At 45.9% G+C, this 26,634-nt stretch overlaps 1 protein-coding gene across 2 annotated transcripts in view; it reads right to left on the bottom strand.

Annotated features, from left to right (window-relative positions):
* Positions 1-2: 2 nt before the first annotated feature.
* PIGU (phosphatidylinositol glycan anchor biosynthesis class U) overlaps positions 3-26,634 on the bottom strand; it is a 116,685-nt gene continuing 90,053 nt past the window's right edge. Inside the window, exons 10-12 of one of the 2 annotated variants that reach the window (XM_049868990.1) lie at positions 26,318-26,442; positions 14,067-14,209; positions 3-801 (exon numbers count right to left, since the gene is read on the bottom strand). In XM_049868990.1, the coding sequence (XP_049724947.1) occupies positions 688-801; positions 14,067-14,209; positions 26,318-26,442 (382 nt within the window). In that variant the 3' untranslated portion in view covers positions 3-687. Of the gene's footprint in view, positions 802-4,792; positions 6,679-14,066; positions 14,210-26,317; positions 26,443-26,634 lie in introns of those variants that run through there. The other variant, XM_049868991.1, reaches the window with a different exon arrangement.

Below are 26,634 nucleotides of genomic sequence, written 5' to 3'. Positions count from 1 at the left end.
GACTGTGGGGAACCATTCTCAGCCTGCAGGGAACAGACTTTTGTTCTGTGGACTCAGGGCTCATTCTGGAAACCCATGCCAGTGTGTAGTAGTGTTGTTGGGTGCTTTTGAGTCAATTCTGACTTGTTGTGACCCCATGTGACAGAGTAAAACTGCCCCATAGGGTTTTCTTGGCTGTAATCTTTAGGGTCGCTATGAGTTGGAATCGACTCCATGGCACTGGGTTTGGTTTTGGTTTGGAATCTTTACAGAAACATACTACCAGGTCTTTCTTCTGCAGAACTGGGTGGGTTCAAACCGCCAACCCTTGGTATTGTGGCAGTATGAGGGGCCAAGCTACCCTCTCCAGGCATACACTGTGGTCCCAGGGTAGACATCTTCATAACAAAAACATTTATTAAGTAGCCACAACCCAACAAGTCCTGCCCACCTGCATCTTCCTCCTTTCTGCCTACGAGGGAGCTCCTTGGTGTGCAAGCCACAAAGTGGGGGTCCAAGGTGAGGTGCTCCTGGATCCTCCCCACAGGCCAGCCACGGCCCCCATCTGGTGCCAGGAATTTGTAATCCTGGACTTGAACCCCCATCTACCCAGGGACTAGCCTCCTGGCAATCCTGGTTGGAGGGCACGGTCCAGCTCCTGGCTTTTCCATCCCCCTGAAGTCCGTGCAGTCCTGTGCTCAGTCAGGCCTACTTGAGCACAAGCATGGCTTCCGTGCCGTCCTTGGCAGTCAAGTAGAGACCATGTGTGAGGTAGTACTCTCGCCGCAGGAAGGCGTAGAAGTAATCAGAGATGAGCAGGATCTGGGGAAAGAGAGAGGATGTGAGAAGCTGGAGGGTACTGCCCTCTAAACCCAGGGTCCCTGAGGGGCTGGGCAGGTGCTGGGGGACAGGAAGGCCCCAGCCTATGCCTGGATCAACAGCCACTGAGGAGACCCTGCCCAAAGCCTCCCACTTCAGGGCCCACCCTTGGCCCTGCAAGGTCTCGCTGGCCTCTCAAAAGTTGTCTGCACTCCGCCCCCTCTCTCCCTACCACGATCTACATCTCCCTTCCACACCCTGGCCTCCGAACAGCAGGCTAGTGCATCTGCATCCAGAGACCCCTCTACCTCACCACAGGGGTGGTCCACAGGCCCCTCCACCCCAGCCAGATCCAGACCAAACTCACTTCCCTGTCAAATCTTATTCTCCCACTCGGCACCCATGCCCCCATCTTCCATCTGGGTGCCCAGGCCATAGAATTATCTGGCACTTGTCACCCCAACACACATCCCCCTCATCCAATAAGCCATCAAGTCCTCTCAGTTTTATCTCTTAAACTGTCTCCCAACTCCACCCATTTCTGTTCATCCCCATGGCCAGCACTCTGTAAAAAGCCACTGTCGACTCCTGAACAACAGCAAGGCCTCCTCCTTAGGCTCTTTACTTTCAAAACACTCCAGTCCATTCTCCCCAGAGCTAGAGGGAGCTTTGCAAAAACAAATCTGGTTATGTTACTTTCTAGCTTAAAATACTCCAAGGGCTTCCTGTTTGGGGGTCTTGCAGTTGGCCCCACCCATGTACATGCCTCACCCTCCCTGTGTTCCACCTCACTTGGCCTCTTTGCCCCTGCTGCAGATCTCTGCTGTGTCCTCTGCCTGGAGTGCTCTCTCCCCTTTCATCTAGTCAATGCCTACTTGCCCCTCAGGTCTCAGGCAGGAGCACTGCCTCAGAGAAGCTCTCCTTTATCCCCCACGTTAGGTCTTGGCCATATTTGCCTCTATTTGGTAGCACAAACTCACCCAGGATGGAATTTCACATTCACCTGTGTGGGTGCTTGATGACTGTGGGTCTCCTCACTGGACTGGGAGCACTACTGGGTCAGGTTCCCTAAGTGGCTTGGCTCACCAGTTACCTCCATGCCCAGCTCAGTCTGCCTTTTCCATTCTGGGCCACCAAATCCAAAGGGTCCTAGAAGCTGAGCCCACCATCCCCCTCACCAAGGCCCAAAGAAGAACAATGATTTGCTAAGGTCAGCCACACGTAAGACCTGCAGTCATTCAATCCCACCCATCCCAAACTACCCGAGTCCTCCGATGCCTGGAACAGGAGGGGCAGGGGCCCTGGCCCACAGAAGGAAGGGGAGGAAAGGGCTCACCACTGCAGATACCAGCAGTTCACAGGCACCTAGAGCACACTCAGAGTATCTCCCTCATGGCACAGACAGGGAGACTGAGGCCTACAGCAGAGGAGGCACTTGGTTAGGGTTTTAGAGCAAGTTAGAGGTTGCAGTGAGCCTGGCTGGGATCTAGTCCACCAGCCCTCCAGCCCTGGCACTTCTCTCACTCACCTGCAGTTAATGAGAGCAGCTGAACATACCGTGGGCAGGAAAGAGACATGGAGGGGCCTGGAGGAGGAATTCAGGGAGGTGCTCCTGTCACCAACAACAACAAGTACCTGCCATCCTATCACCACAGGAGCCTGACTGGAAGGTATGCTCATTCCGGTCTTAAAGATGAGAAAACTTCAAGTGGCCATGGAACCTGCAAGGTGATGCACCTGGGGCCCAGTCTCAAAGGGCACAGGTATCAGTGGGGCAGACAGAACCCAGGGAGCCCCCCTGAGGCTTTGCCCCACAGCTGCCTGGACTGGCAGCTCCCAACTGACCCCCAGAGTAGAGGCAGTTATCACAGCAGATGCTAACCACATACCCTGCAATAGCTTTTCTCACTCAGGCCCCAAGATGCCCTGGCTGGGGAAGAAGAGCCTGATGCAGTGTCTGTCCTGGTGGAGGGGACCTTGAGCCAGGTCAGATGAGGGGTAGAGCCTAAGTCAGAATTTAGAACAAAACAAAATGAGCCCCCAAAGGACTAAAGGACCAAACGAACCAGAGACTCCACCAGCCTGAGACCAGAAGAACTAGATAGATGGTGCCCAGATACCACCAATGACTGCCCTGACAGGGAACACAACAGACAGTCCTGGACAGAGCAGGAGAAAAAACATAGGAGAGAATTCAAATTCACATAAAAAGACCAGACTTAATGGTCTTACAGAGACCGGAGGAACTCCTGAAACTATGGCCCCTGGATGCTCTGTTAACCCATAAATGAAACCATTCATGAAGCCCACTCCTCAGACAAAGATTAGACAGGCCTGTAAAACAAAAAAATAATGCAAGTGAGGAACATGCTTCTTAAGTTCAATCAAATATATGAGACCGAATGGGCAGTTCCTGACCAAAAGCAAGACGAAAAGGCAGGAAGGGACAGGAACTGGACAGACACAGGGAGCCCGGGATGGAAGGGAGAAGCATGCTGTCACATTGTGGGGGTTGCAACTAGTGTCACAAAACAACATGTGTATAAATTTTTGAATGAGAAGTTAACTTGAGCTGTAAACTTTCACCTGAAGCACAATAAAAAAGAAGTCCTTATACAAGCCTTATTAAAATTAGGAAATAAAAATTTGATAAAAAAAATAAAATTCAATTGAAAAACAATCCACCAAAACCAAACCAAACCCAGTGCTGCTGAGTCGATTCCAACTCATAGAGACCCTATAGGATAGAGTGGAACAGCCCCATAGAGTTTCCAAGGAGCCCCTGGCAGATTCGAACTGCCGACCCTTTGGTTAGCAGCCATAGCACTTAACCGCTACGCCACCAGGGTTTAAATAAAAGGGGGAGAAGAGAGAAATCTTCCTACGGAAGAATTCCAAACAATATACATATATACTCCCCTCTCCAGGAGGTGGGGCTGAATTCTTACCCACCTCCCAGCGCTGAGGGTGGGCTAGGGTTGGTAACTCACTTCCAGAGAATAAAGCTGGGAAAGAGAAAATAGTAACTTTACAGTGCAGAATCCTGGCAAATGCTACCTTAACCAAGTGATAAAGGTCAACATCATTGGTGATGTCATGTGGCTAGCTTATACCCCAATATGATCTGATATGGTGTTCTTTCCAAAAACCCATAACCGCAGTGTAATTACGAGAAAAACAAAGACAAACCCAAACTGAAAGATATCCGACAGGGTAGCTGGCCTGTACTTCTTAAAGACTGTCAAGGTCATGGAAAACAAGGAAAGACTGAGAAACTATCACAGAGCAGAGGAGACAGGGGAAACACGACGAGTAAATGTATGCGGTCCTCTGAATGGGGTCCTGGAACAGAAAGAGGTCATTAATTGAAAAACTGGTGAAATCAAGTCTGGAGTTAATAGCAATGTACCAGAAAGGAGCCCTGGTGGCACAGCCGTTAAGCACCTGGCTGCTAATCCAAAGGCTGGCAGTTGAACTCACCCAGTGGCTGTGTGGGAAAAAGACCTGATGATCGCTCCTATAAAGATGACAGCCAGGAAACCCTATGGGACAGTTCTAGTCCATCATATGGGATCACTATGAGTTGACAACAATGTACCAGTGTCAGTTTCTTAGTTGTGACAAAGGTACCACAATAAGATGTTAACAATGAGGGAACTCAGTGTGGGGTGTATGGGAACTCTCTGTATTATCTTCGCAGCTTTTCCGTAAAGCTAAAATTATTACCAAAGAAAAAGTTTATTTAAAAAAAAAGCAATGAACTATATTGTTAAGTGCAACAACATGGATGAATCTCAAAAGACATTTTCCTGAGTTCAAGGAGGCTTCAGCAAATATCATGTAAGATCTGTGCTTTCTACCATACGTAAATTTTACATAAGAAAAATATAAATAAATATTGAGCCCTAGTTAATGATATACATACTGAAATATTTAGGGCGAAATGTGCTGATGTCTTCACTTCAATCTGAAATACATTAAGAAAATAAGACGGATTGATGGATAGATTTGTGATCAAAGAAGTACAATGAAATGTTGATGGTAGAATCCAGGCAGTGGGTAGGTATATGGCTGTTGAATGCAAAATCTGTCAACTTTGCTGTGCGTTTGAACTTCGTCATAATGAAGTGTCAGGAGGGCAAAGGATCCTCTGTGCTCACTTGGGCTGTCTGGAACTGAAGGTCACCGTCCTGAGTGGACACTTGCCCCCAAAGAGCAGGCATCTCCGTGGGAACCAGGCTAACTTGAAGGTTTGACTCCTTCAGAGGGAAGCCTTTGGCTGAGATAACCTCTTCTGACCTTGGGGCTTTCCGTTTGGGCTGTGAGGAGAAGGGATTTCCCAGAGCCCCTAGGATTTAGCCAACACAGCAGCTGCAGACCCAGAGCCTCTTTGCCCAGTCTAGAGAGGGAGAAGCTGGGCAAGGGACGACAGAAAGAGCATGGGCTAGTTAGTGGCTATGTGACCTGAGTAAGTCTCTTCCCCTTCCCTAAACTTCATTTTCCTTACATGGAAAATGAGAGTTTATTACTCCAAAGGTGGGTTCCCCTAGTCCTTGCCCTGGACTTGGGGGCTCCAGAGCATGTCTGCTCTGAGGGACCTGAAGAGCAGCCCTGTTCTTTGAACCTGCCCTTACCTAACGTCATGTTGCTGAGCCCTTGGCTTCTCTCCTCCCATCGATCACCAATTTCCTCCCCAAACTTCCTGAGTCAGCTGCCTTTTCTCCCCTCCCCAGCCACCTCTAAATGGGAGGCCTGCTCCTGAGGGAGGGATGTGTAACACACGCGCACCCACGTCACATCCCTGCCCACAAGAGCCCTTCTCTTGCGTACTCTGCACCTCACCACAACTACAGCTCAGTCCTACAAACACTGCACTGCCACAAGAAATGGGGTAGCATCTGCTCTGGCTCCGTGGCCCTGGGCCCAGCACAGGGCTCAGCTCTGGGAGTAGTTTGCTTGTCCCCACCCCACTGACACTGACCTCCAGGCATGGCTCAGTCAGACCACATTCTGCTCACTGGCAGCCATGAGGGCTCCAGGGTTGCCTCCCCTTGGGCCATGATGAAGATTTAATGGGGCAGCTGATAAAAGGGTGGCCAGAGGAAGAGAGGAGTAGATCAGAAGTGGAGTGAAGGCATCAGAACCTGGTCCAGTACAGGGCGGGATAGAGAAGAGACAAGAAACTAACATTTTCTGAGTATCTACCTTGTGCTAGACCCTTTAACAAAAAACATGGCACTGAATCTTCACAACACCCTATGGGACAGGGCTTATAATCCCCATTTAGAGATAAGGAAACCCAGAGGTTAAGCATCTTGCCTAGGGTCACGTGATGGTAAGTAAAGAGTTCAGGCTGTAATGCCAGTCCTGCCTGAGGCCAAAGCCCTGATTCTTCCCACTGCCCCACGACCCTCCTCAGTTAAGGATGCTGGGAGCGGAGAACAGTCTGCAACCCACACTGACTGAGTCTTGCTACACGCCAGACCCAGGCTGACGTGCGTATAACTCTAATACCCCACTCGGGCTGTTCTTCCCAGTTCATAGACTGTCACGTAGCCATGAAAGAGAGGCAGATTCTTTTTTTCTGAAAAGGCAAATAAGCACCTGTGCCTTCCAAGCCAGTGGAGGTCATTAATTCAGTGCATCTTGAAGCTGCAGGGCTCTGGGCAGCAGCCTCAGCCAACAAGAGTCCTGGGCTGCAGCTTCCTGGAGAAGTAGCTGCTGTCGCTTCAGGCACGCCTCGGCTCCCCTGGCCTCCTGCTCCTGGTGGAGATGCTAGCACTCGAAGGCCAGCTGGCACTGGGCGGAGCTCATGTAGTGGTCACAGTCGGTAATCAAAGCGCAGCGTCCTCTGCCCACACTGCCTGGGGATCTAGGAAACTGGGATTGAGAGAAGGCTGACTACTGGCCTGGGGAGCTGGACAGGGTTTTGCCATAAGCCACCAACTCAGGAACCTGAATGGACACTATGTGGGAGGCGACAGGGGAGAAACACAGCCCCACCCCCTAGCTCTACAGATACAAAATACTAGTGAAATCACTGGATTTCAGTGTCAGAGTCTAGAGGTCACAAAGTCAGATCAAAGCCAGCTCCAACAGCAATTACAGGCAGTCCCTGGGTTATGAACATCCGACCAGGTACAACTCCTAGTTACGAACCAACCCCCCTCTACCGTAAGGCCTATTATATTAAAAATTCGAGGTACATACAATGGCTCGTAGTAACAAACAGGCACTACTTTGCCGCAGCATTAAAACATTATTATTATTACTGTATTATTATGTTAAAGATGTTTCCGTGTATCTGGCAGTGTTTAGTTTTTTTAATGCACAGAAAGGTACACTACATACTACATACTAAGAAGAACATTTGACTGACTGATGTTGGACATGAATCACACCTAACTCTTCTGACTTACGTATAAGTTTGACTTAAAGACAGATTTAGGAACGGAACTTGTTCATGATCCGAGGATGGCCTGTATCACGGCACTTTTCAATTCACAAAAGGTTTCCCCATCCGACTCCCTGTTCAGTCCTCACAACCACCTTTCGAGGTTGAGGAAAATGAGGCCTTCGATCCGACGACCAGACTCCAACAGCCTCCTCCCTGGAGCTCCAGATTCCGGGCTCCCAGCCCTCACCTCTTCCCCTCCCGGCAAGTGGCACTTTCAGAGCATGAATCTGGTCACAATCATCCTCAGCCTAAAACCAAAGGCAGTCCCCCAGCCCTGAGCCCAGCAGGACACAACAGGCCCGTGTGCCCAGGCTCCTGGCCAGTAGTACGTGAAGGTCACACGGAACTGCCGGCAGCACCCAGCGCTCCACTCGCCCGCTCGCCCTCTCCCCCTCTCCCCCGCCCCCAGGTCTCGTGACCTACAGCCCATTTAGATCCCACACATCCTTCAGGACTCCACTTAGAGGCTGCTCCCCCGAGAAGATTTCCTCAACAGCCCAGAGCTGAGCTCCCCCATGCCAAGTTCACTCATTCATAGCACTTATCCCACTGCCCTGTCCCTGTCCATTTCCTTGTCTTTCTTACCCACAGACTCTGGGCTCCTTGAAGTATGGCTGTGTCTCGTTAACCCCTGGCAAAGTGTCTGGCACATAGCAGGTACCTGATGAATGTTTGCGAATAAGTAAATTAGGCCCAAGGAGTTACACCTAAGACTTTGAGACAGGAAAGATGGAGCTGGGAGTTTGTTGGAGCACAGGTTTCCAAAGGCCAGGTCTCCTGCTGGCTTGGCCCCCTGTGTTTAGCTGAGGCCTTTTTTGTCACTCTCATGGAGAATGAGAGGCTAGGGCCTGTGAGAGATAAGCTCGGGGAGCTGAGCACTGAGCCACAAGTTTGAAGATGAGAAGGACAGAAGGATGAAATAAGACCTTGACAAATGTCACCAGTTGAGGTAACCAAAGTAAACATGCACACCCAGCTGGAGAAGACAGGCCACATACAACCCATGGGCATGCTCCTGAAATGGGCCCACAGCCATACGTGGGCGGGGGCTACAAACCACCCAGCCACTAATGATCTGCCTACCATGTCCCCAAACATGTCCTCATCTGGTCCCATTCCCCAGAATGACACAGCCAGGTTGAATGAGAGGCAATTCCAGGATACAGGACTATGGTTTCGTTTGTGCTGGAGTATGAGAGTCCTGGGCAGCTCAACACACCAGAGGGTTGATGCCCAGACTCCAAGGCTCCAGGCCTCCCTGAAAATGGAAAAGCAGAGTGGTCAAGGGCCAGCCCAGTATCTACAGAGTCTGTGGTATAAGGAGGGGGTCAGGATTGGCCCCTCACAGTGAGGAAGCAACAGCTCGTGGAGTAGTGGTCCAGACCCGCTTGGAAGGGCACAGGAAGGGAGTCTGTTTTGGTTGTAAACACAGAGCAGGAGTGAGGCTCTCAGAGGACAGGGACTCTGACCCCCTAGGAATCCTGCAGGGCCTGCCACACAGCCCAGCTCTGACCAGAGACTGGGACTGCGAGATAGAGGTGAATAAACTGTGTTAGATCATTGGTCATAAAATGTGGTTTCTGATCCCAGCTCATTCCATTCACTCATCAATATAGTCACTGAATATTCTTTGTGGGGCTGGGACACAGCTGTGATAATAATAAATAAAAATATAATAATAATAAAGTAATTTAAATAATAATAAAAGGGAAACAATTTAAAAGGCTGTCTGTATGGGAGCAGCTACATGAAGTACGTTGGGTCCACATATACAATCCTTCAACAAAAATGAAGTACCTCTCTCATATACAAACAAGGAAAGATCACCAAGACATTTTGTTAAAAGCAGGGGGGAAAGAAGTCATACCTTCAGCATGATGCCAATAAAAGACAAACATACACACACACACTAATACTTTTTCTGCATGAACGTATGAGTATACATAAACGCACAGGGAATGGTCCAAAAGCCCACACAAGCACATGATCCAAAAAATTAAAGGGATCACATGGGAAAAATTAAAGGGATCATGTAGGTCTGGCCCCTAGCAAGCTCTCATTAAATACGAAAAAAAAAAAAAAAAATGAGCCATTATTAATGACAGTTTTGGGGAAAGATTTTCTTACATTCTCTGTTTTTAAGTTGAATTAGGGTGAGTAGGACACTTCACACTGCCCTTTAAAAAAGCTAAATTTAAACAAGTTCCTTTTTGTTTATACATAATCCTTGATCAATATTTTTCTTCTGCTGGTCACTGGGGCCTCAAAAGAAAAAAAAAAGGAGAATTGTTACCCTTTCCTTTGTTTATGGGACCAAATGTTTCCCTAGGAATTTGTCTGGGTATCTGAAGAAGATACTGTTCTTGCTATCTCCCATGTCAACATACGAATGATGGCAATAAGGCACACATATTATGTCCAATTCCCTCAACACTCTGTGAGCTGGAATTATCAATCCCATTTTAGAGATGGAAAACTGCGACCCCCAGAAGTTTAACCACTTGCTCAAGGTCACCCACAGTGGGAAGTGGGGGAAGACCTCAATCAATCTCAGTCCCTCTCTCTTGCTAGCTGTCCCTGTCTCTCTCCTACACACACACTTCCCCCCCCACACACACACAAATACACATATACCACACAAACACACCTCTGGATGGTTTACGGCTATCATTTTCTAGTTACTGACTCAATTATAAATAGCCAATGGTCCATGCCACATGCTGAAAAATACTTAATGACCTCCACGGAAGGGATGATGCCTGAGTCACTGGTCTACCTGCCAGTGTAACCAATAATCTGCAAATAATTTGTTCTATAATAAGGTATTGCCCTGACCAACTTAAACAGAGCAGTGCTTTTAAAAAAAACCTATAGGCCAAGGTGCCAAAATGTTCTCTATATTCAGCTCCTGTGTCGGCAATGATGGTCCAGGCTCTGGATGCCTGGTTGAAATCCATACTCATCTGGTTTCCGGGAAAGCACTCCCCTTGCCAGGGAGAATGAGAACCAGGTGACTACAGAGCACTTGCCAGGTAGGAGGGCTGAGAAAAGCTGGCTGTGGGACTGAAGACACCTCCCCAAATGCCATACATCTCAACAGAACTGCTGACTGAAGGTGAGACTGAAGCCAGGGTCTCACCAGCCACAAGAGACCAGGTCTAGCAGAGACTGGAGAAGGGTTAGAGACAGAGCTGCCTACCCACTGACCTCAGCCAGTTGGGGTGATTTGACCCGTCTTGCCCACCTCCTAGAGCATCCCCCCTACCCCTCTCACTCTTCAACTCTGACAGGGCTCAGCTCCTAGCCTCACCCTCTAAGGCTTTCCCCGACCACTGACAACAGAAAAGGTGATCTTGTTCCCCTCTAGATTCCTCCCACAATTACTCTCTGCACACTTGGCCATTAACCACATGATGCTCCCCCTGGCTATCTTTGGTACATTTATCCACTCAACAAATATTTGCTAAGCCACTGCTCTGTGCCAAGTACTGATCTGGTAGTTGGGACCCTGTAGTAGGTAAGACAGCACATCTCTGCCTTCATGAAGCTCACAGGCTAGTGGGGCAGGCAGTCAGGGAAGCAAATAAATAACAAAATTACGAATTGGGTAAGTGCTCTGAAGGAAACAAATGGGCTGAGAAAGAGAAAAGTGGGGCAGGGGGACTTCACAGAAGGGCTCTTTGAAGAGGTGACGTTTAACTCTTAACTAAAATTTTAATCTATGTCATTAAGGTCAAATCTGCTTTGAGGAGGCAGCTCTTCTCCAGTCATGGAGACTTTGTTTCACGTACTTCGGACATGTTATCAGGAGGTACCAGTCCCTAGAGAAGAACATAGTGCTTGGCAAAGTAGAGAGTCAGCAAAAAAGAGGAAGACCTTCAACAAGATGGATTGATACGGCAGCTGCAACAATGGACTCAAACAGCAACAACTGTGGGGATGGCGCAGGACCAGGCAAAGTTTCGTTCTGTTGTGCATGGGATCACTATGAGTCAGAACCGACTTGATGGCACCTAACAACAACAATAACATAAGAAAATTCTAAATTTCCCGTATTTGCACTCTGTGGCTCTCGAGGGCAGGGGTAGCATAACCTTCATGATAAGGAGCACTCCTCTCCTGTAGAACAATGATATGATTTGAGTGACTACCTTGGTAAGTACTCCTAGAAGTCCCAGGAAGCATCTGACCCAACAGAGTTGTCTGTAGGCTCAAAGCCACAGAGCCCAGACCCTAGGAGGCCGATGATACAGGTGGGCTGGATGTCTGAACTAACTGTTGGCTTATGGGGTACTTGAACCACTGCTGGGAGGCCTGTAGGTTGGCATAACCTGTCTAAAGGGCAACCTGGCAATATCTGCCAAAACGTAAAATGTATATGCCCTCTGACCCAGCAAATCCCACCACTTGGAATCTGTCCTAAGAAAAAACTGAGGTGAGAGTACAAGAATATGTGAAAGGATACACAAGGTTCTTCCATTCATAGTAGCGAAATTAACAATGGCAAACTCAATATCCATCAATAGGGCCTAGTCAAATTAAACCACGGTTCACCCTAACCATGACATATCATGGAGCCATTAAAAAACCCTCTCAAGATGAGATCATTAAGTAAAAAAAAAAACAGCAAGTCAAAGAACAGTACTTAGTGTAGGAGATCATTTATTTATAAAAACAAAAAAGTTCTTTATGTGTGGCTATGATGTATTTATAGCTGTCTGTAAATGCACAGATAAAAAGTCTGCAAACACGCACATCAGACTGATCCCAATGAACACATCTGCCCTAGCGGTTTGGAGGGATGGGGGCTCAGGTGATCACTTCCATTCCATATTCTTCTATTGTTTAAATTCTTGCCCCCCGAAAGAATGAATTCATGTATTACTTGCACAATTAAAAATAAATTTTAAAGAGATTTTTCAAAAAGACAATGCCAAGAATTTAGCCCAATTTATTTCCACAGCTTGGCCACTAACATAATCCCAGCCTTTGGTTCCCACCCCAACCACAAACCCTATTTTTCCAACGATTCAGTTTCTCCTGCCTTCAACAGCACCTAACACAGCATCCCCTGTGCAGTTTACAGAGACCCTTCTCTCATAAAGGCAGCCACACGGGGAAGGGCTGTTTCCTGGGAAGTTCCATGAATGTTTCATCCCTACTGCAACTACATTTCCTGATGGTAACCTGAGACTCATGACATGACAACGGGCTGTAGACTTCTTAGGTAGAGCTCACCAACCTCACCAGAAGCCCATGTCTGGGCCCAATGCCTTCACATTCCAGTCATTATTGTCAAAGAAAAAGGACTAGGGATTCCAGCAAGACAGAACAGCCAGTATATCCTTCAGGATACTAAGTTGAACCCTGAGGACTGCTGTCTGTGTGGGTCATAGGTAGGAGCTGCTGAGCATTCACCAGTTATAACCACCAGGGGATAGGCAGAATAGGCCCCTGACCTGGTCCCACCCAGGCTATGGGGACCTCTACCTCTCTTCCTGCTGTTCATAAACCAAGATAAATGTCTGGGCTGGACATTACTTCTCCGGGAATGTCCATGCCAGGAAATACCAGTTTCTCCACTCATTGAAAAAACCTTAACTCCCTTCTTCCTTTCCAGCAGCTAGCCTTGGAGGCAAGCGTCTCCCTGGGGATTATCCACTGGCATCTTTAGTTTTCGTAGCTATCCCTGCTTCCCATCCAATCCATTAAGCACAGGAAATGCCTGACTGTGGTAATGGCAATTGAAGTGGGAAACAGTACTAACTGATTCTCACAGGGGCCTCAATGATGAGGACAGAGCCTGACCTGAAAGAAAACAACATGGTGGGCTAAGGAAGCTCAGAGAAGGAAGGATGTCTCCACAAAGGATTTGCTAGACTACCTGCAACAGAATCTCTGGGACAACTTATTTAAAAAAACAAATTCCTGACCCCATAGTCCACATGGAATCTATCAACATCTCTGGGAGTGGGATCAGGGAATCTGCATTTTTAACAAGCTTCCCCTGGTGATTCTCATGCTTGAGAACCACTGCTCTATGGACAAGGGACAGGCTTTCTTGGTCAGAGGGAGGCCCAACCTCCTTGCTGGTATCCTTAGCCTTTGACTTCTGCAGTCTCCTCCCCCACTACTCCGGCCTCACAATCTACTTAGCCAACCCAGAAAAACCCAGGGCTGTCGAGTCGATTCCGACTCATAGCGACCCTACAGGACAGAGTAGAACTGCCCCAAAGGGTTTCCAAAGAGCACCTGGCAGATTCGAACTGCCGACCCTATGGTTCGCAGCCAAGCCAACAGCTACTCTATTTCTCACCTCCCTGCCTTTGCTCCTGCTGTCCCTGGAGTCTGGAAAGCCTCTCCTCTCCTCGCCCCAGCCCTCTCCCGCCCTCATGAGGTACCTTCACTGTGGGCACCATGCACACCCCACACTATTACAGAAAGGGGGTAGGCTCATTCATCAAGCCTTATGTGAATCTGGTTCTTGGCTCCTCCAATGACGTTGGGCAAGAAACAACCTCTATGAGCTTCAGGTTCCCATTTGTAAAAGAGAAACAACACTATCTCATAGAATTCCTGTAAGAATTCAAGGAGGTGATGGCTTGGCATAGTTTCCAATAAATATTAGCCAGATTCAGTGTTCCACTGCTCTTAACCTCTTTATCTTCTCTACTAGACTGTGAGATATTTGAGGAGAGAACTGTCCCTCATCCATGTCCAAACCTCTAGTATGTAGGACCCAGAGTGGCTATGACAGAATGCCTATGGCTACAAAATGAATCACTGTCCCCATGCCACCCTCAACACTTACCTGCCCAACGTTGAAGGTCAGTGTGATGGCATAATAGAAATTAGAGTTGGCACTTCCCGCATAAATCCAGAGGTGCCACAGGACAGGGAAAAGCAGGGAACAGACGATAATGATACAGGTGAGGACAAAGATGTTTCGCAGGACTGCAAGGACAGATGGCCACAGTTAGCCCAGTGCCAACTCTCTTTGGGACCCTCTCCTTGCTGTGATGACCCTGGAGGACAGAGGCCCGTAAAGAGCCTCATGTAGCTTAAAGACAGAGCATCCCACCCCCAAGGCAGTGGGGTGGCAAGAAGCAAACCTCAGACCCGAGTCAATGGCTCACCATGCCCACAGCTGAAGGGGATCCTAGATTTTAATTCTGTACCTCCTACTGTGGGCTTAGCTGGCCAAGACCTGATGTAGTTGACAGTGCCGGGAATGCCTCTGGGCACTGCAAAGAGGATGTTTCAGCAAGACACTACCCCCCACCCCCCAACTTCAGAGTGTCCAAGAGTAAATCCTCCCCTCTCCCCAAGCAGGGTGCTATCTATCCATGTCCTATCATGGATGGGAACCACAGAATGAATCCATGGAGATTAGAGACCCATAATGGGTCATAAAAGTGCCAGAGCTCAGGTCTGAGGAACGCGTTTTCTATTCTCCTTAATTCGTGTCTTAGGTCTCCTGTCCTGCTCTTCAAATGTCCCTTAACTTTCCTTAGATGATGATTTAAAAATCTTTTTGATACCCTCCCTCTCTGACATCCCCCCTCCAGCTCCAGAGGGCCTCTCCTTGAGGCCTCAGAAGGACCTGCTACACTAAGTGGCCCTGTGGGCAGGCAGGCAAAGTACAGCTGGAAGGGAAGGCAGTCTGATTGCAGGGCACACAGGCTTGACCCCAGAGAGACCTCGATTAAAACCCTGCTCTACCATTTATTTATTTATTTATTTTCTACCATTTATTAGCAAGTTTCTCTGAGCCTATTTCCCCATCTCTAAAATTTGGCTAAAATGCCTACCTGATACGCATTAAAGAAGATGACGTGTGGAAAAACCTGGCACAGGTGTATTACTGTATGTTTTAGTTTTCTATTGCTTATAACAAATTACCACAAGCTCAGTGGCTTAAACAATACAATTTATTACAGTTCTGGAGGTCAGAAGACCAAAATGGGTCTCACTGGGCTAAAACCAAGGTATCTGCAAGGCTGTGGTCCTTGAGGAGGCTCTAGGGGAGAATCCATTTCCTTGCATCTAGAGGCTACCCACATTCTTTGGATAGTTGCCCCCCTTCCTACATCTTCAGTGTCATCAATGGTGGGTTGAGTCCTCCACACATGATTCTGACCTCCTATTATTCCTTCCTCTTCCACTTTTAAGCACTCTTGTGATTACACTAGGCCACCTGAATAATCCAGGATAATCGTCCCATCTAAAGGTCTTTCACTTAAAGTCCCTCTTGCCATATAAGTTAACAAACATATTTGCAGGTTCTGGGGGTAAGGACATGGATGCCTCTGGGGGGTGTCATTATTCTGCCTACTATACTGTACTCTTTTTTCCCCCCTTTTAATTCAATAGGGGTTACCTGACAGTAGGACTGTATGCCATTTTTATTTCCTTTTTAATACCTTATTGTATTTTTTTTAAACTAATATTTAAAATAAATTAATTCAAAAATTACTTCTTAGAAAAGAATTTAGCACCGGGCCTAGCTCACAGCACACACTTAGTGCATGAAAGTTCCCTTCCCCTCTCTGATCCTGTCCATCAGGAATTCCTTTCTCCAAAGTCAGAGCTGTCCAACATTTACGACCTGATTGCCTCAGTTGTACAACTGTTGTTGTTCTTAGATGCCACTGGGTTGGTTCTGACTCATAGCGACCCTATGTACAAAGGAACAAAATATTGCCCAGTCCTGCACCATCCCCACAATTGTTATGCTTGAGCCCATTGTTGAAGCCACTGTGTCAATCCCACCTCATTGAGGGCCTTCCCCTTTTTTGCTGACCCCCTACTTTACCAAGCATGATGTCCTCCAGGGACTGACGCCTCCTGACAACACATCCAAAGTATGTGAGATGTAGTCTTGCCGTGCTTGTTTCCAAGGAAGGAACATTCTGGTTATACTTCTTCCAAGACAGATTTGTTTGTTCTTTTGGCAGTCCATGGTATATTCAATATTCTTCTCCGATACCACAATTCCAACGCATCAATTCTTCTTTGGTCTTTTTTATTCATTGTCCAGCTTTTACATACATAGGAGGCGACTGAAAACACCATGCCTTGTGGTCAGGCGAATCTTAGTCTTCAAGGTGACATCTTTGCTTTTCAACACTTTAAAAAGGTCTTTTGCAGCAGATTTGCCCAATACAATGTGTCTTTAGATTTGACTGCTGCTTCCACGGGTGCTGATTGTGGATCCAAGTAAGATGAAATCCTTGACAACCTCGATTTTTCCCCATTTATCTTGATGTTGCTTATTGGTCCAGTTGTGAGGATTTTTGTTTTCTTTATGTTGAGGTGTAACCCATACTGCAGGCTGTAGTCTTAGATCCTCATAAGTAAGTTCTTTAAGTCCTCTTCACTTTCAGCAGGCAAGGTTGTGTCATCTGCATAACGCAGGTTGTTAATAACTCTTCCTCCAATCCTGATGCCCCGTTCTTCTTCATATAGTCCAGGTTCTGAGATTATTTGCTCAGCAAATAGACTGAATAGGTATGGTGAAAGGATACAACCCTGACGCACACCTTTCCTGACTTTAAACCACGCAGTATTCCCTTGTTCTGTTCAAACGACTGCCTCTTGATCTATGTACAGGTTACCCATGAGCATAATTAAGTTGTTCTGGAATTTCCATTCTTTGTAATGTTATCCATAATTTGTTATGATCCACACAGACAAATGTCTTTGCATAGGCAATAAAACACAAGTAAAGATCTTTCTGGTATTCTCTACTATTCAGCTAGGATCCATCCAATAGCAGCAATGATATCCCTGGTTCCATGTCCTCTTCTGAATCTGGCTGAATTTCTGGGAGTTCCCTCTCAATATACTGCTGCAGCCACTTTAGAATGGTCTTCAGCAAAAGTTTACTTGCATGTGATATTAATGATATTTTTCGATAATTTCCGCATTCGGTGGGATCACCTTTCTTGGAAATAGGCATAAATATAGATCTCTTCCAGTTGGTTGGCCAGGTAGCTGCCCTCCATATTTCCTGGCAGAGATGAGTGAGTGCTTCCAGCGATGCATCCTTTGTTGAAACACCTCAACTGGTATTCTGTCAATTCCTGAAGCCTTGTTTTTCACCAATGCCTTCGGTGCTGCTTGGACATCTTCCTTCAGCACCATCGGTTCCTGCTCATATGGTACCTCCTGAAATGGCTGGATGTCAACCAATTCTTTTTGGTATAGTGACTCTGTGTATTCCTTCCATCTTCTTTTGATGCTTCCTGAGTTGTTTAATATTTTCCCCATAGAATCCTTCAATATTGCAACTCCAGCCTTGAATTTTTTCTTCAGTTCTTTCAGCTTGAGAAATGCAGAGTGTCTTCTTCCCTTTTTCCAACTCCAGGTCTTTGCACATGTCATTATAGTACTTTACTTTGTCTTCTCGAGCCACCCTCTGAAATCTTCTTTTATGTCATTTCTTCCTCTCACTTTAGCTATTAAATGTTCAAGAACAAGTGTCAGAGTCTCTTCTCACATTCATCTTTCCTTTCTCTCCCTGTCTTCTTAAGGATCTCTTGCTTTCTTCATGTGTGATGTCCTTGATGTCATTCCACAGCTCGTCTGGCCTTCGGTCATTAGTGTTCAACGCATCAAATCTATTCTTGTGATGGTCTCTAAATTCAGGTGGGATATGCTCAAGGTTGTACTTTGGCTCTCGTCAACTTGTTCTAATTTTCTTCAGTTTCAACTTGAACTTGCATATGAGCAATTGATGGTCTGTTTTGCAGCTGGCCCCGGCCTTGTTCTGACTGATGATATTGAGCTTTTCCATCATCTATTCCCACAGATGTAATCAATTTGATTCCTGTGTATTGTTGCCATTTATGTCGGTGAAAAAAAGTATTTGTGGTGAAGAAGTCGTTAGTCTTGCAAAATTCTACCATGCGATCTCCAGCATTGCGTCTATCACCAAGGCCATATTTTCCAACTACCCATTCTTTTTTGTTTCCAACTTTTGCATTCCAATCTCCAGTAATGAGTTGTACAACCACTTAGTACAAAGTCTATACAGAGGGTTCAGAAATCAAAAAGAGGACTGGATTAGACATGACTCTCAACTGCAGTTGCATAGTAGAATCACCTGGAAGCTTTGAAAAAAATACTGATGCCTGGGCCCCACCCAGACCAATTAAACCAGGACTTCTAGAGCAAGCAGTGGTTCTCAAACTTGTTGCACATTGGCATCATCTGGGGAGTTTAAAAAAATGCAGTTGCCTGGGCCCTACCCAAACCTATTAAATCAAAACCTCCAGGGCTGGGGCCCAAAGCTTCCCAGGTGATTCCAATATGGAGCCAGGGCTGTGAGCCACTGGATTACAGCAACAATACCTAAAGAAGAGGCTACGGACCTGACCTGTGCACACACAGATTTTACTGAGCTGTGTCAAGGTGAGAATACTCAGCACATGGTAGTTCACAGCTCTTTCTAAAGATGAATGTTTTCAACTTAAGGCCCATTCTTTACTGTGAAATAATAGGTGTCTCTTCGTTGCTGTTGTTACAAAGTCTTTTCTTTCATGAAGTGGAGATGAGTAGCTGGGTGTTGATTGTTTTCATGTCTTTAGCACAATAAAAAAGTTGACAACTCTGTCATCCCTCCAAATGTTTTTTGAAATTTAGTGGTCTGTGAAGTCCCAAACCTGAAAGGCTTCCAAGGTTCTCTTTTATAACCTGGAATTTCTACAATTCTGGGCTTTCAAAGCTGAGAGGTCAGAGCTTTGACTTAAGCCTTCTTGAGACCTCCAAAGGCAGCCTCTTCCTCTGCTCCCAGGATGAACAAGTCTCAAAAAAGGAATGTTTGTACTGAGAATAATCATATTTATTGATAATAACACTAAAAATAATAGCACTACAACCCCAGAAAAGGGGGAAAAAAAGCTATTTACCATTTCTCCTCTCCAACATCACTATTTACATTCTTCAGTGTTTTTTTCTATCCCCTGGAAATTATTTTCCTGAAAAAGATTTACACTATTCCTAAAATTAGACTTTTGTGGCCTGACAGTCTTTATTCTATGCCTCCAGCCACTCTGGATTTCATATGGAGTGACAGGAAGGTGACCAAGTGCAGAGACTGAGAGAGGTTCCCATGCAATAACTAAGAGCAGTAAATACATATTTCAATGTGCTTGGGGGAAATGTCACTAGCATCCAGCTGGCTCCTGGCCTGCAGTGACCTTTGCAGGAACTGGGAGCCACTACTTGCTCTTGCCGGCTGACAGGTCAGAGGATTAAAACTATATGCCAGAGCAGATGGAGCTGAGGACCTAGGGCACAGGACAGCTTGTTCCAGACACTAGAAGGTGTCAGAGATGTCAGAGAAGACCAGGGCCTAACGAGACCAAAGAACTCATTCTTCATCAGACCTGCTAGGCCAGATGGAATCTGATTCCCCACTTGGTGGATTATTCAGTCTCTAGCTCGACTATGACAAGCACTGGGACTTCAGGTAAGTCGCTTTCTTCCTGAGAACTCTGGAATTCAGAAATAAAAATTTGTTTAAAGGATCTGGTCTCATCAGGAGGGACACAGAGGGGATTGGAGGACTTCAAGGGCCACAGTGATGTTCTCTTTCTTAAACTAGGTGCTAGCTACATGGGAATTAATTGTATTGTTATTCTTTATAACTTATATGCATTTTTATCAATATTCTTTATTTTCTATTAAAAAAAAGAAAAAACTTTTTTTTTTTAAATAGAAAATAAGATAGTTAAAAACCAAAACCCAGTGCCTTCGAGTCGATTCCAACTCATAGCGACCCTATAGGGACAGAGTAGAACTGCCCCATAGAGTTTCCAAGGAGCACCTGGCAGATTTGAACTGCTGACCCTTTGGTTAGCAGCTGTAGCACTTAACCACCACGCCACCAGGGTTTCCATATGATAGTTAGTAAAAGGAAAACAAAACATGCCTAAAAAGATCCAGCCCTTTGGTAACTGGCTCTTTCCACTGGACCAGTGCACGCTGGCACTGCTCCGCCAGCAGGCTGTTCCCTAATGCCGCAATTGTGTCTGTATGACTCATCCTGGCCCCAAGCAACAGAGTTCAACGTCCGGGGCCTTCGCTCAGAAAAGGACTCGCATTCCTCTTCTCCTCTCCACTGACCAGTACAGGACAACAGAAAGGTGAATGTGAAATCAGGCATGTTAGCACTGGCAACTAGTGTTCACACTAAATTCCCAGCCACATTGAAATTCTGACTCTATTCAACCTAGGATTAAAGATTTCTCAAAGTCTTCATTCATAGGTCCAAAGGACAAGGGCTGAAGACACTCCTGGCTGAATGTAATGGCCCACAATTGTCATGTCCCAAATAGGGACTCCAAGCATCAGTACCCTTGCCTCAGGAACTGGGCAGAAGGGGTGGCAGCTACCATCCTTTGCTGAGCTTCAGTTAAGCAGAGCCTGTCAACTGCTGGCCCAGCCAGCCAGCAACAGCATTTATTAGATCATCCAATTTTTCAGAAACCCCATCCTATTCTCTGTGCCTCATCGTCTCTGAGGACATAAAATGGCTTATTTCAAGTTTTGAAAATATGTTGACTGCAATGACTCTGATGGCTACCAAGCTGGAAGCTTTGATCATGGAACCATGCAGGAGACCCTCCCTGTATAATTATCACTGATGATGATAGTGCTATTTATACATATTCTTTTTTTTTAACTATTTTATTGTATTTTTAGGTGAAAAGTTTACAGAGCAAATTAGTTTCTCATTCAATAAATTGTACACAAAGTATCCCTTGACATTGGCTGCATTTCCCACATTTTGTCAACACTCTCCCCATTTCTACCCTGGGTTCTCTGTTTCATCTAGTTTTCCTACCTTCTCATTTTTACTTTCAGGCAAATGTTGCCCTTTTGGTCTCCTATAATTGTTTGTTCTACTGAGAACATTCTTTTCAGATGTTACTGTTTATTTTATAGGCCTATCTATTACTTGACTGGAAGGTGGTTTCCCAAGAATGGATGCAATTCAAGTCAGAGGGGTGACTTAAGGCCACAGTCTCCGGGGTTCCTCCAGTCTCTATCAGGCCAGTAAGTCTGGCCTTTTTTTAATTGACTTGATTTTTTGTTCTATATTCTTCTCCCGCTCTGTCTAGGACCCTCTATTGTGATCCCAGTCAGAGTGGTCGGTAGGGGTAGCCAGGCACCACCTAGTTCTTCTGGTCTTGGGGTCGTGTAGGCTGTGGTGCATGTGGTCCATTAATCCTTTGGACTAACTGCTCCCTTGAGTCTTTGGTTTTCTTCACTCTCCTTTACTCCGGACAGGAAGAGACCAATAGTTGTATCTTAGAAGGTTGCTCACAAGACCCCAGACATATAGTCTTTCTCAAACTCAACACACCCATGGAAAATATTCTTCCCATATGACATGAAAAAACTGAGGGTGAGAGGTTACATGATTTACCTATGGACACACAGCTAGTAATGGGAAAGTCACGATTTAGACTCAAGTCAGTCTAACTTCAGATTGTGTTCAGCAATATGGAATGAAAAATATTAACCCTAGGGAGATCGAGCATCTTATGTGGGACAGATGGGCCCTGGAAAAAAATTCTTCTTTTGGGAAAAGGGGATCAATGTCCGCAAGACCAACCCTGTCACAAACTGGGGTTTGCCCACGTTTGTGGTAGCCTCATAATTTGTCACTGGCTACTCTGCTGAGAGACCACAAGGTGACTCTGAGTCTACTGGACTAGGCGATTCTTGTCTGTGCAATGAGGATGTCACAGGCAGCAGTTGCCACTTCCTCCTCCCAGTCAGGCCAGACTGGTCACTGCCCCATCAGGCCATCACCTGCAAGAGCAGCCTTGGCTTGGCCCACCCACCCAGCTGTTGACCTTCACTCAGAGGCCCACTCTTATAGGTAGGTTTCTTGCTGGCAGCTGGTTAGTTTCACTTCCTGGTTAACACCCAGACAGCACCAAAACAACAACAAAGACTCACTTCCTCTGAAGCCTGCATACCTATGTTCATTGTTGACAGCTTGCTGTGTACCCACAGTAAGCAAGGAAAGTTCAACATTTTATTTTCGAGAATCAAGTGTTGGCTTACTTATACTGCCTCTTTATTATGGAGGTTTTAAAAACTCACTCCACAAACATCTGCCGAGTTCCTACTGTGTGTCAGGTTAATCCAGGTTAATAGAGAGGTGTATGAGTCATAATCCCTGACCTAAGGGAACCCAAAAACACTGAAAATAACCTGCAACAGAGGACTAAGGGCCTACCGAGGGAAATACTGGGGGCCTGGACAGCACAGCTAGATCACTGCTAAGCCATCTTCTGAGGAAGGGATGGTTCGCAGTGGGCAGGAAGACTAGTGTTGCCCATTTGTCTCCTCAGAGCCTCTGTGTGCAGCGCTGGGGTCTGGAGCTGTACTTCCAAGGTTTGGTTACACTATCCAAAACAGTAGCCACTTACGACTCTTAAATTTAAATTAATTAATTAAAGTTAAATAAAAGTTAAAATTCAGTTCCTTAGTCACTAGTGCCTACTCTATTGGACATGCAGATATGGGACATTTCTACCATAATGTAAAGTTCTACTGGACAGCACTGGCTGTTGTTGTTGTTGTTAGGTGCTATCCAGTTGGTTCTGACTCATAGTGACCCTATGTACAACAGAACAAAACACTGTCCGGTCCTGAGCCATTCTCACAATCATTGTTATGGTTAAGCTCATTGTTGCAGCCACCTTGTCAATCCATCTCATTGAGGTTCTTCCTCTTTTTCGCTGACCCTCTACTTTACCAGCATGATGTCCTTCTCCAGGGACTGATCCCTCCTGACATGTCCAAAGTATGTGAGATGTAGTCTCACCATCCTTGCTTCTAAGGAGCATTCTGGTTGTACTTCTTCCAAGACAGATTTGTTCATTCTTTTGGCAGTCCATGGCATATTCAGTATTCTGCACCAATGCAATTCAAAGACGTCAATTCTTCTTCAGTCTTCTTTATTCATCGTGCAGCTTTCACACGCATAGGAGGCGACTGAAAACATCATGGCTTGGGTCAGGCACACCTCAGTCTTCAAGGTGACATCTTTGCTTTTCAACACTTGAAAAGGTCTTTTGCAGCAGATTTGCCCAATGCAATGCCTCTTTTGATTTCCTTACCGCTGCTTTGATTGGTGTTGATTGTGGATCCAAGAAAGATGAAATCATTTCCCCGTTTATCATGATGTTACTTATTGGTCCAGTTGTGAGGATTTTTGTTTTCTTTATGGTGAGATGCAATCCATACTGAAGGCTCTGGCCTTTGATCTTCATCAGTAAGTACTTCAAGTCCTCTTCACTTTCAGCACGCAAGGTTGTATCCTCTGCATAATGCAGGTTGTTAATGAGTCTTCCTCCAATCCTGATGCCCCGTTCTTCTTCATATAGTCCATCTTCTCAGATTATTTGCGCAGCAAACAGACTGAATAGGTATGGTAAAATGCACACCTTTCCTGACTTTAAACCACACATTGTCATCCATAATTTGTTATGATCCACACAGTCGAAAGCCTTAGCACAGTCAATAAAACACAAGTAAAGATCTTTCTGGTATTCTCTGGTTTCAACCAGGATGCATCTGACATCAGCAATGATATCCCCGGTTCTGCATCCTCTTCTGAATCCAGCTTGAATTTCTGGCAGTTCCCTGTTGATACACTGCTGCAGCTGCTTTTGAATGATGTCAGCAAAACTTTACTTACATGTGATATTAATGACATTGTTCGATAACTTCCACATTCAGTGGGATCACCTTTCTTCGGAACAGACATAAATATAGATCTCTTCAAGGCGCATGGCCAAGTAGCTGTCTTCCAAATTTCTTGGCATAGACGAGTGGGTACTTCCAGTGCTGTATCCATTTGTTGAAACATCTCAACTGGTATTCTGTCAATTCATGGAGCCTAGTTTTTCGCCAATGCCTTCAGTGCAGCTGGGACTTCTTTCTTCAGTACCATCAGTTCCTGCTCATATGGTACCTCCTGAAACGGTTGAACGTCAACCAATTCTTTTTGGTATAGTGACTCTGTGTATTCCTTCCATCTTCTTTTGATGCTTTCTGAGTTGTTTAATATTTTCCCCATAGAATCCTTCAATATTGCAACTCCAGGCTTGAATTTTTTTTTTTTTTTTTTTTTTTCCAGTTCTTTCAGCTTGAGAAAGGCAGAGCACGTTCTTCCGTTTTGGTTTTCCATCTCCAGGTCTTTGTACATGTCATTATAATACTTTGTCTTCTCAAGCCACCCTTTGAAATCTTCTTTTCAACTCTTTTATGGCATCATTTCTTCCTTTCACTTTAGCTGCTCGACATTCAAGAGCAAGTTTCAGAGTCTCTTCTCACACCCATTTTGGTCTTTTCTTTCTCTCCTGTCTTTTTAATGACCTCTTGCTTTCTTCATGTATGATGTCCTTGATGTCATTCCACAACTCATCTGATCTTCAGTTATTAGTGTTCAATGCATCAAATCTATTCTTGAGATGGTGTCTATATTCAGGTGGGATATACTCAAGGTCATACTTTGGTTCTCCTCAAATTGTTCTCATCTTCAGTCTCAACTTGAACTTGCATCAAGCAACTGATGGTCTGTTCTACAGTCGCCCCCGGCCTTGTTCTGACTGATGACATTGAGCTTTTCCATCATCTCTTTCCATAGATGTAGTCAATTTGATTCCTGTATATTCCATCTGGTGAGGTCCACGTGTATAGTCACTGCTTATGTTGGTGAAGGAAGGTATTTCCAATGAAGAAGTCATTGATCTTACGAAATTCTATCATTCAATCTCTGGCATCGTTTCTATCACCAAGGCTATGTTTTCCAACTACCAATCCTTCGTTTCCAACTTTTGTATTCCAATCACCAGTAACTATCAAGGCATCTCGGCTGTATGTTCAATCAATTTCAGACTGCAAAAGTTGGTAAAAGTCTTCAATTTCTTCATTTTTGGCCTTAGTGGTTGGCATGTAAATTTGAATAACTGTCATATTTGGTCTTCCTTGTAGGTGGATAGATATTATCGTATCACTGACAGCACTGTACTTCAGGATAGGTCTTGAAATGTTCTTTTTGATGACGAATGCAATGCCATTCCTCTTCAAGATGTCGTTCCCAGCATAGTAGACCATATGATTGTCCAATTCAAAATGGCTGATACCAGTCCATTTCAGCTCACTAATGCCTAGAATGTCATGTTTATGTACTCCAGTTCATTTCTGACAACTTCCAATTTTCCTAATTCATACTTCGTATATTCCATGTTCCGATTATTAATGGATGTTTGCAGCTGTTTCTTCTCATTTTGAGTCACGCCACATCAGCAAATGAAGGTCCTGAAAGCTTGAATCCATCCACGTCATTAAGGTTAACTCTACTTTGAAGAGGCAGCTCTTCTCCGGTCATCTTTTGAGTGCCTTCCAACCTGAGGGGCTCATCTTTGGGCACTATATAAAACAATGTTCCGCTGCTTTTCATAAGGTTTTCACTGGCTAAATTTTTTCAGAAATAGACTGCCAGGTCCTTCTTCCTAGTCTGTCTTAGTCTGGACGGTCAGCTGAAACCTCTCTCTGCCATGGGTGACCCTGCTGGTATTTGAGTACCGGCGGCACAGCTTCCAGCATCACAGCAACACACAAGCCCCCAGGGTATGCTGGCTAGAGGCTCATAAATCTGGATTCTGAAGCCCTTTCACTTACTAACCATGTGATTTTGAACAAGTTGCTCTACCTTTCCTTACCTCACCTGCAATGGAGATACTTTCCTCTAAGGTTGGTGGGAAGATAAAATGAGCTGATGTAACACTCCTAGAACCCAGTGGCCAGGTACACAGTAAGTGCTCAATAAATGGTAATGTTTATTATCATTACTGGCCCATAAGCACCTAGGGGGCAGATATTGTGCCTCATGCCATTGCCTCTCTCCTGGTGCTGCTAGCATAGCAGATGACCAGTAAATGCCTAGGAATTCCTTTTCCCCTGCTGTCTCATCCAGGGGCCAGGCTGACAGTAATCTCCTACCAGGAGGTTAGAGGTGGGAGTACTTACATCTGTAGAGATGGTTCCACACGGGGAAGAAAGCCATGTAGAGTGCTACGTCCCCTACTGTTGGGTAGGACTTGAAGATGGAGATGACAGCAATCTGGATGAACATGAAGAACATGGGGTGCTCCCTGGGGAAGAGCAGGAAAGACAGATAGACATCAGCCAGGGACCGAGCCCACCCCACAGATGCCTGGCCCCATCCTGCAAACCAAAAAACACCCCCCAAAGGACTTTAGGCAGGGGCTGGCTCTATAACCCACAAGGAACGGTACCAAGCTCGAGCGGCAGAGCAGAAAACTGCAGGGACTCAGGAATGCTCA

The sequence above is a fragment of the Elephas maximus genome, chromosome 25 (assembly GCF_024166365.1).
Source record: "Elephas maximus indicus isolate mEleMax1 chromosome 25, mEleMax1 primary haplotype, whole genome shotgun sequence".
In the NCBI taxonomy this organism is placed as follows: domain Eukaryota; kingdom Metazoa; phylum Chordata; class Mammalia; order Proboscidea; family Elephantidae; genus Elephas; species Elephas maximus.
The sequence above is the reverse complement of the archived record's forward strand: the minus strand, read 5'-3'. Positions and strand labels throughout refer to the sequence as shown.